We start from the raw sequence: 15,563 nt of genomic DNA, 5'->3' as shown, positions 1-15,563 counted from the left end.
TGCACCCACCCCGCCCACACCGGTGCCCCGCCACAGCACCGAGGGGCCCCTTGATGACAAGACCGCACTCCAATTCGCTTCCTGGGAGTTAGTGGGATGGATGGCGTCATTTCCCCACATGAGATGGCAGCGTGATGAAGTCAGGACGGCTCGCCTGGCTCTGTCCAGGGCCTGACCCACCATGTCAGGTGGCTGTCACATTACAGAGGCCGTTGGGCAGCCCTGGGATCCCCCAAACTCAATCACCCCTGGGCCCAGGGAATCGTGAGACTGAATTAATTCAGTAACAAGATCTGCAGCGCACGTGCGTACCCTACCTGTACCTGCCCTCCTCTCACTAAGGGAAGGACATCTCTGATCCTTAAACACTGAGCAGACACAAACTGACTTCAGCTGCTAGCCTTGCCTGTGTTTGTTTTTTAAATAATTCAAAGAAACGCACGCTCGGGGCAATGAACTCAGTGCTCCCTGGGGTACTAGGCCGCTCTGCCCCACGCCTCCCCAGCGCCACGGAGCTCACCCAGCTTTCTCCGTGCCAGGCTGGCAGGGGAGCGGCCCTGAGGCCTCTCTGTGTGGGGGCCAGCACGGGCGCTGAGGCCTGGCGGCAAGATGCTGTGAGAAGGGCTCTGCGGATGACCCGAAAGGTTTCCCTTTCGGGGCCTGGTGTGCAGAGACCCTGGGTGAGGAGGAACCAGCTGCAGGTGGCAGGAAACCTGGCTCAGCCGTACTTGAGGCTGGAAGGGGTCTCCGCAGCCCCTCTGGGATCCTCCGGCCCCTGCCTCACTCAGCACTGCCATCCTCCATTGATGCCTAAGGCAGCCTGCAATGTGGTTGCCACCGCCAGCCTGGGACAAGAGCCCAGTCTCCAGCTGTTCCTCCCCTCCCAACAGGCCCCAGTCTCATCAGTGTCCCACCAGGCCACCTGTTAAATAAAGGGTCTGTCTAGACCCTGGTCTGGGCAAATGTGCCCCCCCAAGCTTCCTCCTGCATCTCCCCAGCCCTCAAACCCTGCCCCCAACAACTCTCCTGAGCTGGCGGGGCTTCCACTCCCCAACCCCTGCAAGCTGCTCCGTCACTGGAACCCGCTGCCCCAACTGTGTGGGGCCGCCTCACTGGTCCCCTGAAGACCCAGCCAGGCCCCAGCAAGGCCCAAAGTCCTTGTTGCCCTCGTGTCCCTGTCACCACAGGCTCGATGCTCCGTGCAAGCCCTCGGCCTTCACCTTCCCCACCTCCATTGCAGCACACCAGGGAGGCCTAAGTCCACAGAGGAGGGCAGGAGACCCTGGGGGCAACCCCGCCTTGTCCCACAGTCTTCCAGTGAGCAGGGAGAGGCATTTTATGTCCCTGAGACCCTGGGGACAGGGGGACAGTGCTGATTCCTTCCAGGCACTTGCTCCAGCTCAAGCTGCTGTGGCACAATCAGCTGACAGCAACTCCACTACCCTGACATCGGTCGCTGTCACAGTCGCCTCTGCTTCCCTCCAGAGACTCCAGAGCAGGCCCCGCTCCAGCTGCACTGGTGCCAGCTGCCAGCCCCCAAACAGCAGCCAGCAGCATCTTTTCAAAAGCGTGTGGCAATTGTGCCCCTCCTGGCCTGATGCCCCACAAAGGGTCCCACTGCACTCGGCTTTAGACCCAACTCCTTGGGCGGCTGCAGGGGCGCCCTTCCTGGCTCCCCAGCTGTGGCCTTTCTCCCTGCCCAGCTATCTGAGTCTCCAGTTCTTGGGGAGCTCATCCAGGAGCCCCAGTGTGCTTCTGTCCAGCACCTGCTCTGTTCCTCCATGCTCCTGGCATGGTGGACAGCGAAGGGCCTGTATGTTCCACTAGCCTGCCCACCCGGCCCCGCCTGGGAGGGGTCTGCCTGGGCGGGGTCTGCCAGGCTGCCTCTCAGNTCCAGAGACTCCAGAGCAGGCCCCGCTCCAGCTGCACTGGTGCCAGCTGCCAGCCCCCAAACAGCAGCCAGCAGCATCTTTTCAAAAGCGTGTGGCAATTGTGCCCCTCCTGGCCTGATGCCCCCACAAAGGGTCCCACTGCACTCGGCTTTAGACCCAACTCCTTGGGCGGCTGCAGGGGGCGCCCTTCCTGGCTCCCCAGCTGTGGCCTTTCTCCCTGCCCAGCTATCTGAGTCTCCAGTTCTTGGGGAGCTCATCCAGGAGCCCCAGTGTGCTTCTGTCCAGCACCTGCTCTGTTCCTCCATGCTCCTGGCATGGTGGACAGCGAAGGGCCTGTATGTTCCACTAGCCTGCCCACCCGGCCCCCGCCTGGGAGGGGTCTGCCTGGGCGGGGTCTGCCAGGCTGCCTCTCAGCTCCACCCTCAGGTCCCCTGCTCACACCCTCCACGGACAGCCCCATCCCTGTCCAGTCGTCAGGGCCAGGGGATTGTTGCAGACCAGGACTGCAGGCCCAGGGTAGTGGGTGGTGAGCTTGGTCTCAGAGCCCAGCAGGCTCTGCTCGTGCTTGCTTCTGGCCACACCACACAGCATTCTCGCCTGCAGACAAGAGCCTGGCTTCTGGAACCTGCAGACGGGAGCCACTTTCTCTCTGCAAGTTTCTATTTTCATTGCCGTTAGCAGGCAGGTGCGCACATAGATCCACACGCACGAACACTCACAGCACGTGCACACACTTTCTGCATGATAGCTCGGATTGGACCACCTCCTGTGATTTTTTTTTTTTTTTTTGTGGTAATTGATTCAAGACTCAAAGTCTTAAGTTACCAACAATCGTAAGCCACGCCTGTGTACACAGCAGGGCTCCTAAGCTCTGGCAAAGCATCCTGGCCTTTTTAAGACGACCTGCTCTAAAAGCCAATCTACAGTAAGAATACAGCCATGTCAGGTCGCGCTCCCCGCTCAGCGCACGCCTGGAAGCACATTCTAGATCCTGCACCCATCTCGTCTGCCTCCAGCCAGGGCCCTGGCTCGCCAGCCTTTGGTCTCGAACTCTGCTTCTGAGAACACAGTAGACACACAGGGTGCCTGGGTGGGAGAGGACAAGGAAGCCAGCAGCCGAGAGCGGCAGCCGCTCACCAGGCCGCCCACCACACTGAGGCCATGCCAGCTGCACCAGCCCCTCCAGGGCCCCCGCGCTTGGCACCCGGCGCCCAGCCAGCTCTTGGTTCCCGTGAGCGCTGTGTGCACTCATTTTGTGGCCTGTTTATCTGCCCAACCAGAAAACAGGTTAGATAACACGAGCTCTGCTGTGCCTTCATTTCATTCACGCATTTACATCTCTAGAGCCGACCATTCCCTGGTGGCACAGTCCACATTAACTGCCAGGCAGGCTGACAGCGTCACTGTCCCTCGAGGGGACACTGGTGGGCAATGCAGGAACCAGAAGGGAGGCATCTAATCAAACGAACGTCCCACTTATCCCGGCCCCAGAGTGCCTGCTGGTGTTTCCGGTTACATCCCCCCTGCCCTCACTCTAGAACCCTCACACGAAGTGATCTGAATCTGGTCTCTCAGGCACCCAAGCCCAAGACCATGGTGCTAGGTTTTCAGGCAAATAACTAGAACTCCTCTAAACCTCGGCATAGCCAGAAAAAAGTCAAAGAGCAATGGCCAAGGTCGAAGACCCTAATGGGAACAGCAGACCTGTGGGACTTACACCCCTTCCACTAGCTGAGGAAGCCTGTGCCTGTCACAGTGTGTCTCATCCTTCCTTGATAATTTTTATTTTATTTATTTATTTATTTATTTATTTAGTTTTGAGACAAGGTCTCCCTCTGTCGCCCAGGCTGGAGTGCTGTGGCACAGTCATGGCTCATTGGAGCCTCAACCTCCTGGGCTCAGGCGATCCTCCTGCCTCAGCCTCCCTAGTAGCTGGGACTACGGGCACACACCATCGTGCCAGGCTGATTTTTATTTTTTTTTGTAAAGACGGGGTTTCACTATACTGTCCAGGCTGGTCTCAAGCTCCTGGCCTAAGCAATCCTCCCGCCTCAGCCTCCCAAAGCAGTAGGATTACACACATGAGCCACTGCACCTGGCTGATAAATTGTTTTTAAATCACCAGGACACTCCACTCCAGGTCTTATGTGCTGCCCGGTGGCCACCTGCTCTCAGAAGGGCTTGCGTGAAGCCAGCCATCGCATCTGGAAGGCTTCACTGTGGGCACAGGGCAACCATCCCCGCCCCACAGGCAAAACACCCCCTCAGCATTTCGAAAACTGCACGGGAGTGCCCTCAATTGCTCCAGGGGCCTTTAGAGAGCTCCCGAAATCCCTCCATGCGCTGCTGGGTTAGTATGGGGTGGAGGGTGATGCCGCAGGGACAGGGCTGGCTGGCTGCTTCTCTACTGCTGCAGACCCCTAGAGACACGGGGTGGGGGCAAGCCGGCTCCCACACAGCATCCCCGTGTGCTCCAGGTCCCGGCCTCTCTCAGCCCCGCCCCTGGGGTGGGTGGAGCGTTCTCCGCACCGAGCACGGCGCGGCCCCGCAAGTCCACAGATGGGTCGGATGAATGGCAGCCACACAGCGGAGCTCACACAGACCAACGTGGGGAGACCGAGAGGAATGAGCCGCTGGGGGGCGGGAAGCCACTGGGTACCTACCTCCTAAAGCAGGACAAGCAGGGACAGCCCGTCACAGAACAGAAAGGTGGGAGCCACAGGCAGAAGGAAAACAACAAGAAGGCACATTTAAACCACGCGTCAGAAATCACAGCCACACCAAACCGAGAGAGAGGCACACAGGTTCTGTGGAGATAACGCGCTCGCTTCTCGTGCGGGACGCTGCCCTGGCTGGATCTGGATGCTAACTCAGCAGTGTTCTGGGACGGGCCGTGCAGCCTGGGCGTTCCTCTCTGCCGCGGACATGCCTCTGATGCCCCGGCTCAGAGAAGCAGCCGTGGGCCGTGCGGCTACCGAGAGCGGGCTCTGGCTTAACTGCATTTCTTTTTAACGTCTCTGCCTGTGGTGGGGGCGTTCCTACATTCCTATGACGAGCTTGGGAGGAACCCGAGGGGCTGCTGCCGTGGGCCGAGGGGTTACGCCCGGGTCCCGTGGGCAGGCGGCTCACCCAGCTTCAGGAGCCAGCCCTCGCGGTCGGGGTTGAAGAAGGTGTGCGTCAGGTCGTTCCCGTCGTCCTCCGGGATCTTAAATGGCTCGTTCTTAATGCTCTCATACAAATTCTGCAAGGAGGAAAGAACAGCAGCCAGTTCAGAAACTCACAGAGGCCAGCGGCCGGCCGCGCGGAAAGCGCAGCAGCACCAGGGCGGCAAGGAGACTCGGGAGGCGCGTCTGGAGTCACAGGCGCTGCGGCCGCTCACAGCGAAGAGATCCTGCAGACAGCAGCGGCCGCGGGCTGGGGAGCTCACCCTCAGCAGCTCCTCAGGGAGGTCCCCGCCCTCGTTGATGCCGCGGTTCATGGCGATGAACCGTTCTGCCGTGGGCTTGTCACGCACGTTGTGGTTGTGCAGGCTGGTGTTGAGCATGATGATGGCGAATGACAGCACGTAGCATGTGTCTGCAACGAGTCCGGGGTGCTGGGCTCAGCCAGAACCTCCAGTGGACAGTGGGACCCTGCGTGCTGGGGGCCCGCCTGCAAGAGGTGCCCGGCCCACAGGTCGTCCTCGCTCAGGGAAGGCAGGTCCCCAGCAACACACGCTGGGCTTTGCCGGGACCGCCCCCTCCAGAGCTGGAGGCTGTGCCTGGCGAGGGGCCAGGCTGTGAGCTCTACACTGACCTGTGGACTGGAAGACCCCAGGGTTGCACAGGCAGTAGCGAGAAGCAAAAGCCTCCATCATGCGATCAATCTTCTGCGCCTCCCCCGGCAGCCTGAAGCTCCATAAGAACTGCCTGTGGAGACACCAAAGCCATGGGCAGCCGCAGCAGAACCAACACCGCCTCAAATCCAAGGGCGGCTTCTGCCCCGCTCAGGAAGGACGCTTTCCTCCCGAGCTGGGGTACAGCCCTGGCAGGGGCTTGGGGGTGCAGAGATAGAAAGGAGAAAACCCAGGACAGTCTCCTTCCGTTCCATAACTCAAGACACACTTACTGATGGCTCATCTTTTCGTAACTACAACCGATTGAGCAGCGAGGCCGGTTGTCTCTGCCTAAAAAGTAAATATCCAGAATCCCAGCACTTCTCTGTCCCCATTGCCACCATCTCCTGCTGCTGCCAGGTGATCACCAGAGCCCTGCATGTCCCGAGCTTCCACCGGCCAGTCCTCACAGCATCAACAAGACCACATCCTCCTCTCAGAACTCCCACACATAAGGCAGAGCCATAGTCCACAGGACGGTGTCCAAAGCCCCACCTACAGCACTGGGCACTGCGGCCAGAAGCTGCTGCTGCCTTGCTGGGGAGACACACGCCTGCCTCAGAGACCAGGCCCAGCAGACACTCCCACCCTCAGACATCCCCTCTGGCTGAGGTCTCCCTGGCTGCCCTGCCTGTAATTGCAACCCCCAGCCCAGTCCCCCCACCCACCTCCTACCGCTTCCCTTCCTTGCTTTCCTTGGCTGGCTGCAGCTGCATGGCACTGTCTCTGCTACCTGTCTGCCTTATCCACTGTCTGGTTGCCCAGATGTGAGCCCCAGGGGCAGGGGCTGCAGTCCCCAAAGCCAGCTGTGGCCTCCCGCACCAGCTATTCAGCAATGTCTGATGCTGCCATGGATTTAGCAGAAGGATCAGGACCAAGTTAGACCTCAAGGCTCCAATTAAGTCTCTGGGCTTTTAAAAATACTGATCCCACCAGCCATCGGGGGAGGATGCAGCCTGGCCCCCCCGGGGGTCCTCTTCCTCTGCATGTCCCTCACACAGGGCAGCTCCCCAAGGTCCTTCTTCTGCTCTCTCCTCTCGGGATTCCAGCCATGTCTGGCCCCACTCTCTACCAGGCCCCATCTTCTCCACCAGGCCTGCACCAGCAGCCTTCAGACTCAACACAACCGCCCCTCCTCCACTCTCACCCCCTCCACCCCTCACTCTCTTTCCCACGTTCACCAGCAAAGCATGCACCTGCCCACCAGCCCACTACCATGGCCTCCCTGCCCACCCCACGGCAGCAAAGAGTCTCGAGTCAGCCCGCACACCTCTGCCCCACACAGGCTTGCTGTGTCCTTCAGGACAAAAGCTAACATTCTCAGGGCAGCTCCTCAGGCCACAGGACCTGCCTGCATTCCCGTCCACCCTGTGCCTTCATCAGGCCCTCTACTGGGCTATGCCAGGCTCCCACTGCTGTGGGAATTAATAGGAACCTCTCTGGCTGTGGCCAGACACTGACGGACTGAAAGAAATGGAGTCACAGCAGCAAGGGCCGTGTCAGATGCCCCTCCCAGACTCGCCAGGCCTGCACCCTTCTCTGGATGTACAGCTTCCAGAAACGGAATATGATAAGCCTGAACTGCAGCAGCAGGATTCTCAGATGTTGCTAACTCTCAGCGCACTGTTCAGCTCCAGGCTGCACTATGAGCACAACATCACGAGGGTCCCACAGAAATGCTGCCAATGCTGCAGTAAGGCCATGAGGAAACAGGCCACATAAAAGAGAACAAGGTATGAAGCAGAAGGTCTGAGAACATGACAAGATGCGGCCTGATTTTCTCAGCCTAAAGGCCGGCTGAGGTGGCTCCCACCAGAGGCCCTGCCTCCTCTCCCCCGGATGCTGCTGAGTACTGGCTCAGGGTCAAGGCCCAGAACAGAAGGCCCAGAACAGATGAAGGCCCAGAAGAGAACAGCTGGGGCACCAAGGAAGGAGGTGAGACAATTTCCTGCAAGAAAACGTGCAGGAAGGGCAGCTCAAGGGGCATCCAGGGAGTGTGTCCCAGACACCAAAATGGCGAGAAGACTACATTCTCTCTGGCACACTCAGGTATTCATGCGTTTGGTGCTTTAGGTCAAATCTGGAAGGAAGTAACCCCATGTAGCACCAAGCCATACAGAGCTTGGGAAGAAGGCACTCAAACTACTGCCAAACAGCATTAAAAATAGAAGGAAACGGAATGGAAGGAGCACCAGTGGCCACAGTGAGGAAAACGTGGCCCTTATCTTAAGCGTGTGCCCCAGTTCCTGTCTAGGGCTGCTGTATGTCACACGGCATTAGCTGGAACAGGAGCCAGCATCTGTGAGACTCGCGTGGCACCAAGTTACCTAGAGTCAATTCATGGCCACTGCTGCCCAGGCAGCGGTCCTCTGGCCTGCCCCATCCACTCTACACCCAGCAAATGATCATACTTACCTTAAGGCTTGTACAAGGTTGAGATCAGCAAACTCATGGAGTTCAACAAAAGCTTGAAGAACTTTAATATTAAATTCATCCCTGGGAAAAAAATAAGTAAGCTTCAAACCTAATGTACATTATCCCAATTATTTTAAAAGATATGGCTTATGAATAATGTGGCTATGAACATTCAAGCACAAGTTTTTGCATGGCCATACTTTTCTAAAACATTTGTATTTTTTGCAGAGGCAGGGCTCGCTATATTACCCAGGCTGGTCTGGAACTCCTAGGCTCAAGCAGTCCTCCCACACCTCCCTCGGCCTCCCAAAATACTGGGATTACAGGCATGAGCCACCACACCTGGCCACATTTTTATTTCTATTGAGTAAATACCTAAGAGTGAAATTACTGGGTTCCATGTTAAAGTTTATGTTTTACATTTTGAGGAACTGCCAGACTTCCAAAGGTTGTTTCTATATACTTTTTTTTTTTTTTTTTTTTTTTGAGCCAGAATTTCACTCTTGGACTGCCAGATGGAGTGCAATTGGCGCAATCTCTCTCGGCTCACCAAAATCTCTGCCTCCTGGATTCCAAGCAACTCTCCTGCCTCAACCTCCTGAGCAGCTGGGATTACAGGTTATGTGCCACCACACCCGGCTAACTTTTGTATTTTTAGTAGAGACAGGGTTTCTCCACGTTGGTCAGGCTGGTCTCGAACTCCTGACCTCAGGTGATCCACCCACCTCGGCCTCCCAAAGTGCTGGGATTACAGGCATGAGCCACCGTGCTAGGCCGCATGATTTTATATCTTATCAGCAATAAGGGTTTGACTCCCTGCAGCCTTGCTGGCATTTGTTACATGTCTTTTTCATTACAGCCAGCCTGATGGGTGTGAAATGGTATCTCACTGTGGTTTCAATCTGCATCTCCTTGATGATCAATTGAGCATTTTTTCCTGTGCTTATTTGCCACTTGTATATCTTCTTTGCAGAAACGTCTATTCAGATCCTTTGCCATTTGATAACTGAGTAATTTTTGTTATTTTTACTCTTATTTGGAAGAGTTATTTATATAATCTAGATATAAGTCCTCAGCAGATTATAAGGACTGATTACCAGCCCTGAGGACTTATATCTAGATTATATAAAGACAAATACATGAAGATATTCGCAAGTCATACTGATTTATTTGTATTTTTTTGTAGAGGCAGGGCTCACTATGTTACCCAGGATGGCCTGTGGGTTGTCTTTTTACCTTTTTTTTTTTTTTTAAGACTAGTCAAGTGAAGCAGTGGGAGTGGGCAAGGAACTAAGGAATCTATATCTGGTGATTAGCTGTAAACACCACCATGCCTGGCCAGCCTTCACTTTCTCGATGTCTTCTGAAGCACAATATTCTGATGAAGTAGAGTCTACCTACCTTTGTCTTTTGTTATTTGTGCTTCTGGTGTCACATTTAAGAAATCCTAGCCTAATTTGAGATCACAGAGATTTGCCCCATATTTTCTTCTAAGTGTTTTATCAGTTTTACTTCTTACATTTAGGTCTTTGATCCATTTTAACTTTTGTATCAGTAAGGTGTCTAATGTCATTCTTTTGCATGTGCATTTCCAGTTATCCCAGTACCATTTGTTGAAAAAGCTATTCTTTCCCCTACTGAAACTGTCTTGGTACCTGGTTGAAAAATTATTTGACACTAATGTGAGGGTTTAGTTCTGGATTCTCAATGCTATTCCATCATTTATATATGTGTATCCTTATGCCAGTCTTACAACGTCTTGATTATACATACACTTTAGTCTTTTTTTTTTTTTTTTTTTTTTGAGACAGAGTCTCACTCTGTCACCCAAGCTGGAGTGCAACAACATGATTTTGACTCACTGCAACCTCTGCCTCCTAGGTTCAAGTGATTCTCCTGCCTCAGCCTCCCGAGTGGCTGGGATTACAGGCACCTGCCATCATGCCTGGCTAATTTTTGTATTTTTGTAAAGATGAGGTTTCACCATGTTGGCCAGGCTGATCTTGAACTCCTGACCTCAGGTGATCTGCCCGCCTCAGCCTCCCAAAGTGCTGGGATTACAGGCGTGAGCCACTGTGCCTGGCCACTTTATTTTGTAATCAGGAAATAAACGTGAGTTCTGCAACTTTGTTTTTTTTTAAGACTGCTGTGGTGATTTTGGGTCCCTTGAATTTTCCATAGTAATTTTAGGAGTGCAACTTCTGCAAAGAAGTCAGCTGGGATTTCAATAAGAAGTACAATAAATCTGTAAATCAATGTTGGAAATGGCATCTTAGCAATAGTAAGCCCTCCAATCCACGAACATGGATGCTTTTCCATTTAGGTCTTCTCATTCTTTTTCAACAATGTTTTGTGGTTTTAGAGTAAAATGTGGCTTTTTTGTGAAATTTATCCTAAGTATCTTATTCCTTCTAATGCTATTATAAATGGAGCTGTTTTCAGTTTACTCATTGCTATTGTATAGAAATACAATTGAGTTTTTTTGTTGTTGTTTTTTTGGCCAGAGTGTCACTTTGTCAGCCAGGCCAGAGCGCAATGGCACAATCTCGGCTCACTGCAAGCTCTGCCTCCCAGGTTCACATCATTCTCCTGCCTCAACCTCCAGAGTAGCTGGGACTCTAAGTGCCCGCCACCATGCCTGACTAACTTTTTGTGTTTTTAGTAGAGATGAAGTTTCACCATGTTAGCCAGGATGGTCTCGATCTCCTGACCTTGTGATCCGCCTGCCTCAGCCTCCCAAAGTGCTGGGATTACAGGCGTGAGCCACCACGCCTGGCCAATTGAGTTTTGTATATTAATTGTATATCATGCAACCTTACTGAATGTATTACTTCTAATAGTTTTTAATTATTCCTTAAGATTTTCTATATACATGATTGCATCATCTGCAAATAGAATTTAATTTCTTCCTTTTCAATTTGGATGTCTTTATTTTCTTGTCTAACCGCCCTGACAAGACGTGCCAGCACTGGGCTGAACAGCAGTGCTGAGAGCAGACATCCTTGTCTTGTTCTTGATCTTAGGGAGAAAGCAGTCACTCTTTCACCGTTAAGTTGTGGGGTTTTTTATAGGTACCCTCCATCATGTTGAACAAGTTCCCTGCCTGTCTTAGCTTTCTAAGTGTTTTTATTGTGAAGGAATTTTGAGTTCTGTCAAATGCTTTTCCTATATTTGTTGAGAAGATCATGTGGGTTTTGTCCTTTATTTGAATGATATGGTATATCATTCATATCATTTATAAGTCATTGTATTGCTATTGTATAGAAATACAATTGAGTTTTTTTGTTGTTGTTTTTTTGGCCAGAGTGTCACTTTGTCAGCCAGGCCAGAGCGCAGTGGCACAATCTCGGCTCACTGCAAGCTCTGCCTCCCAGGTTCACATCATTCTCCTGCCTCAACCTCCAGAGTAGCTGGGACTCTAAGTGCCCGCCACCATGCCTGACTAACTTTTTGTGTTTTTAGTAGAGATGACTATTTATTTGACTTATTTAATTGACTTATATGTTGAACTAACCTTGCATTCATGGGGTAAGTCCCCTTGGTACAGAATCCTTTCTACATATTGCTGACTAGAGATTACAGTCATAAGGATATGGTCTGCCATTTTCTAACGGTGTCTTTGGTTGGGTATCAGGTAGTGCTGGCCTCAGAGAATGAGTTTTCCACTTTCCACTTTCAATCAAGTATTTTTTTTTTTAAAAAAGCTAAAAATCGAAACCTCCTGACTTTAGGCTTTTGTTTAAAAATACTTTCTTCTGGTGTTTGACAAAAGTCTGTTTTGGCATACTCAGGGCATGTGCTGCCTCAGCATTCCTGCCCTAACCTCTGCTAAGCCAGTAGCAGTCAGAAAGTAAATCTGTCCTGCTGCTTTCCATGAAAAAAATTCACCTTTCACCTTTATTCACTCTGCAAGTAACACGAGAAAGAAAACCACTGAGAAACCTGGCGTATTTCTGGGTAAAACAGAAGACGATTAAGATGCTTTCCAACCTAAGGAGAAAGGGGCAGCCGTATTGTCAGTTCTGTCATGGTTCCCTGAGAAACAGGATTCCAGAGGAGTCCCAGGATCCCAGAATACTCTAAGGCCTCTCTCCTCCCACGGACACGAGAGAAGAACTGATTGCACTGGGCCCACCTGGTATTGAGATGGGCACGTGGATGCCCACAGCCTGTGGCTATATCATGCCTTTAGGCTGTGACGGCCCCGAAAGTGGAGTGCGACCTAGGTCAAGCTGCAGGGCTGAGTGGCCCCAGGTAGGGCTGTGCATCCTCCTCAAACTCACCTTTCGCCCAGGTAGTCCCCAATGACGGTCTTATTTAGGCCTTCTCCTTTATAAAGGAACTGGGCGACGTCTTCTGGGGAACTCTGCAGCAGGTCATTTTCTATTAGAAACTGAATTCCCTGAAGAACATTAGAAAGGAAGCACCGGTTAGGAGTGTCACTCAAACTCATTTTTCAAAGACAGAAATACACTTAGTGTCATGATTTTACTGGTATGGACACAGCAAAAATAATACCAGAGACACCCATACAACTGCACAATCTGATTTTCCCAACTCCATACTACATTTTGTCCATCAAAGAAATGCACATTCATTCCTCCTGGCAGTTAAACAAGTTAAAAGACAAACAAATGGGTTATTGAACAAACCATTACAGGTGGTTATTAGAAATTATAAAGGCAAGAGTAGCAATAATATTAGATTTTCCAAGCTTAGGAAGATGGTTTATTCTGTGTCTGCGAGGGACACTTTGTGGGTGGTGGCCACTGCCAGTTGGCCAACCTGGCCCCAGTCCCAGGGAGGCAGTGAGCGGGTGGTGCCAGTCCCCACTCCCTGCCACCCCCTTCACTACAGAGGCAGTTTCTTGGCTGCCTTTAGCACTAGAAATGACCTGTGACCAGATCTGGCCAGACAGAAAGACAAGCCTGGAGAGAAAGTTTTGATTTCCTGGTAAAAGGGGCCCATGAGCCAGCACTGCTCTTCCTCCTCCTTTCTGCCTTGAACACGGATGTGATGACCAGAGCCACAGTGGCCATCTCACATGGGAAACCCTGAGATGGGCACAGGGACCACCTTCTTGTCACTTGGGAGCCACCCATTGCTACGCAGCTGCGTGAGAAGACAAACCTCCACTGTGTAAGATACATTTTGTTGGATTTTCTGTTACCTGATATCAAAAACATATTAACTGACATGCTGTGCCACCAAGCTTGTCCAGTCAAAGCTTATGCCCACTCTGAGGGCTGCAGCACAGCTGACAATCTCAAAAGGCAATAGGCGCCCCTGGCCTGAATCAGCTGAGCACTGTCTCATGAGAAGTCCCAGGAACCTATAAGAGAAATTTTTACCTCTAACATAGCTTTGCAGCCAGTTTCAAAATATGTGTTGGCAAGGTTGGTAAGGGAATAGGGAATTCAGAAATCAATTTGCCAGGAGGCCATTTTCACAAATTCAGAGAGGCTCTATCCAGCTAAGACTGTCAGTACCCAAGACCAGGGCACCTCCAGAAGATTTTCTATTTCTTTTACACACACGAACGTCTACAGCAGCCTTATTTCCAAAAACTGAAAACAGTCAATAAGAGAACCAATCAATACATTCTGGCATAATCACACGATGGAAGACTCTACAGCCATGAAATGGAATGAACACTCACAAGAACGAATCTCACAGACATCATATGGAGCAAAAGACGACATGGAAGAGGATTTCAATTCCATTCATAGAAGGTTTGAAAAAGGCAAAATTGGCCGGGCACGGTGGCTCAAGCCTGTAATCCCAGCACTTTGGGAGGCCGAGGCGGGTGGATCACGAGGTCAGGAGATCGAGACCATCCTGGCTAACACGGTGAAACCCCGTCTCTACTAAAAAAATACAAAAAACTAGCTGGGCGAGGTAGCGGGCGCCTGTAGTCCCAGCTACTCGGGAGGCTGAGGCAGGAGAATGGCGTCAACCCGGGAGGCAGAGCTTGCAGTGAGCTGAGATCCGGCCACTGCACTCCAGCCTGGGCGACAGAGCAAGACTCCGTCTCAAAAAAAAAAAAAAAAAAAAAGAAAAGGCAAAACTAACTTATGGTGATTAAGGACTGGCTACCTTGGGGAGTGAATTCCCTAAGATGAGGCAGCAGCAAGGTGCCCTGTAATATTCTGCAACTGTGGCTTGTTCTGGGTTACAGTTATGTGAGTATATTAATTTATAAAGATTCTTCAAGCTGTACATTTAGAATTTGTGTACTATGATTTGTTATTCTCCAAAAACATTAGCGAGTCTAACAATCCTAAATCAATTTTCATATCTGGTAGGAGTTTAAGTGGGTACACCCACAGGGGCACCATCTAAATTACAAGACGCACACACGCACACTGTAGCAACACAGGTCTGCTCCTTCGAGAGGCCTAATGTAGCCCAAGTTCCCTGAAAACAGAGCCTGGGGCAGAAGACAGTGCTAGGGCTTTGCTATTGGCTCTAAGTGAGGAAAACAAGTGAGGCAGGTGGAGAAGCCAGGTGAGGCCATCAGCTGCAGGTGGGAGGGAGGCAGGACACCCTCAGGGATCACTAGTTGTCCTGTTATCTCTGGGGATGCAAGGCTGGGGGCCTGACCTTACATGGTGAAGGCCCCTGCCACTGTCAGCTGAAGCCCAGGGAACTGAATGGGCCTGGGCATGAGGCTTCCATTAATTCCTCTGGAAGCTCAAGACCTGCCCTAAAATTCAGAACATACAAAAAACTAGGACATTTCTTGGAGAATGCTATTTGGGAGGTGACAAAGAGACAAGCAGAGGAGGAGGACACAGAGCTCTGCGTCCAATCACACTTGTCCTATGAGACAGAGAGGAGAAGGTACAGAGAAGGCCACAAGACAATGGAGGCCGAGACCACAGTGAGGCACCCCCAGCTGCGGAGAGCAGGAGGGCGGCAGCCGCCAGGAGCGAGGCGGGAAGGGATTCTCCCTCAGAGTCTAAGCAGCAATCCTGCCCACTCCCCGGATCTTGGACTTCTGGCCGCCTGAACTGAGCAAGAATAGATTTCTCTGGTTTTAAACCACCCAGTTTGTGGTCATTTGTCATGGCAGCCCTAGAACACTAATACACTAGGTAAATACTCATAGAAGAAAGTGAATGTTCTCACATTATTGGAAATTTTTAATATTTTAGAATACCATTTAGAAAGTCAAACAGCAGAAATGGGGGCAGTGGCACCATGTGACCCACTACACCTAACTCTTATCTTTTTTTGTTTCTCTTCTAGGTGCAGGTCTCAATCTGAAGCTGGATTTTACTTATTTAAATTAATATCCAAGTGTCTGTCTTGTCATTAATTTAGCCCAATCAAATCTACAGTGAGCACTGATTGGTTAGCACTTCCTCCTGACCCCTTAT

General features: G+C 51.7%; 1 protein-coding gene across 2 annotated transcripts in view; it reads right to left on the bottom strand.

The window, feature by feature from the left end:
• The window catches only part of CYTH3 (cytohesin 3), a 28,932-nt gene that overhangs the window by 4,210 nt on the left and 9,159 nt on the right, over positions 1-15,563 (bottom strand). For both annotated transcript variants that reach the window (XM_017864772.1, XM_017864773.1), the window contains exons 4-8: positions 12,465-12,583; positions 8,182-8,262; positions 5,688-5,800; positions 5,320-5,468; positions 5,022-5,133 (exon numbers count right to left, since the gene is read on the bottom strand). In XM_017864772.1, the coding sequence (XP_017720261.1) occupies positions 5,022-5,133; positions 5,320-5,468; positions 5,688-5,800; positions 8,182-8,262; positions 12,465-12,583 (574 nt within the window). The remainder of the gene's footprint in view (positions 1-5,021; positions 5,134-5,319; positions 5,469-5,687; positions 5,801-8,181; positions 8,263-12,464; positions 12,584-15,563) is intronic.

The sequence above is a fragment of the Rhinopithecus bieti genome, unplaced genomic scaffold, assembly GCF_001698545.2.
Source record: "Rhinopithecus bieti isolate Rb0 unplaced genomic scaffold, ASM169854v2 scaffold_77662, whole genome shotgun sequence".
Classification (NCBI taxonomy): Eukaryota; Metazoa; Chordata; class Mammalia; order Primates; family Cercopithecidae; genus Rhinopithecus; species Rhinopithecus bieti.
This window is presented reverse-complemented; position numbering and strand designations above follow the sequence as displayed.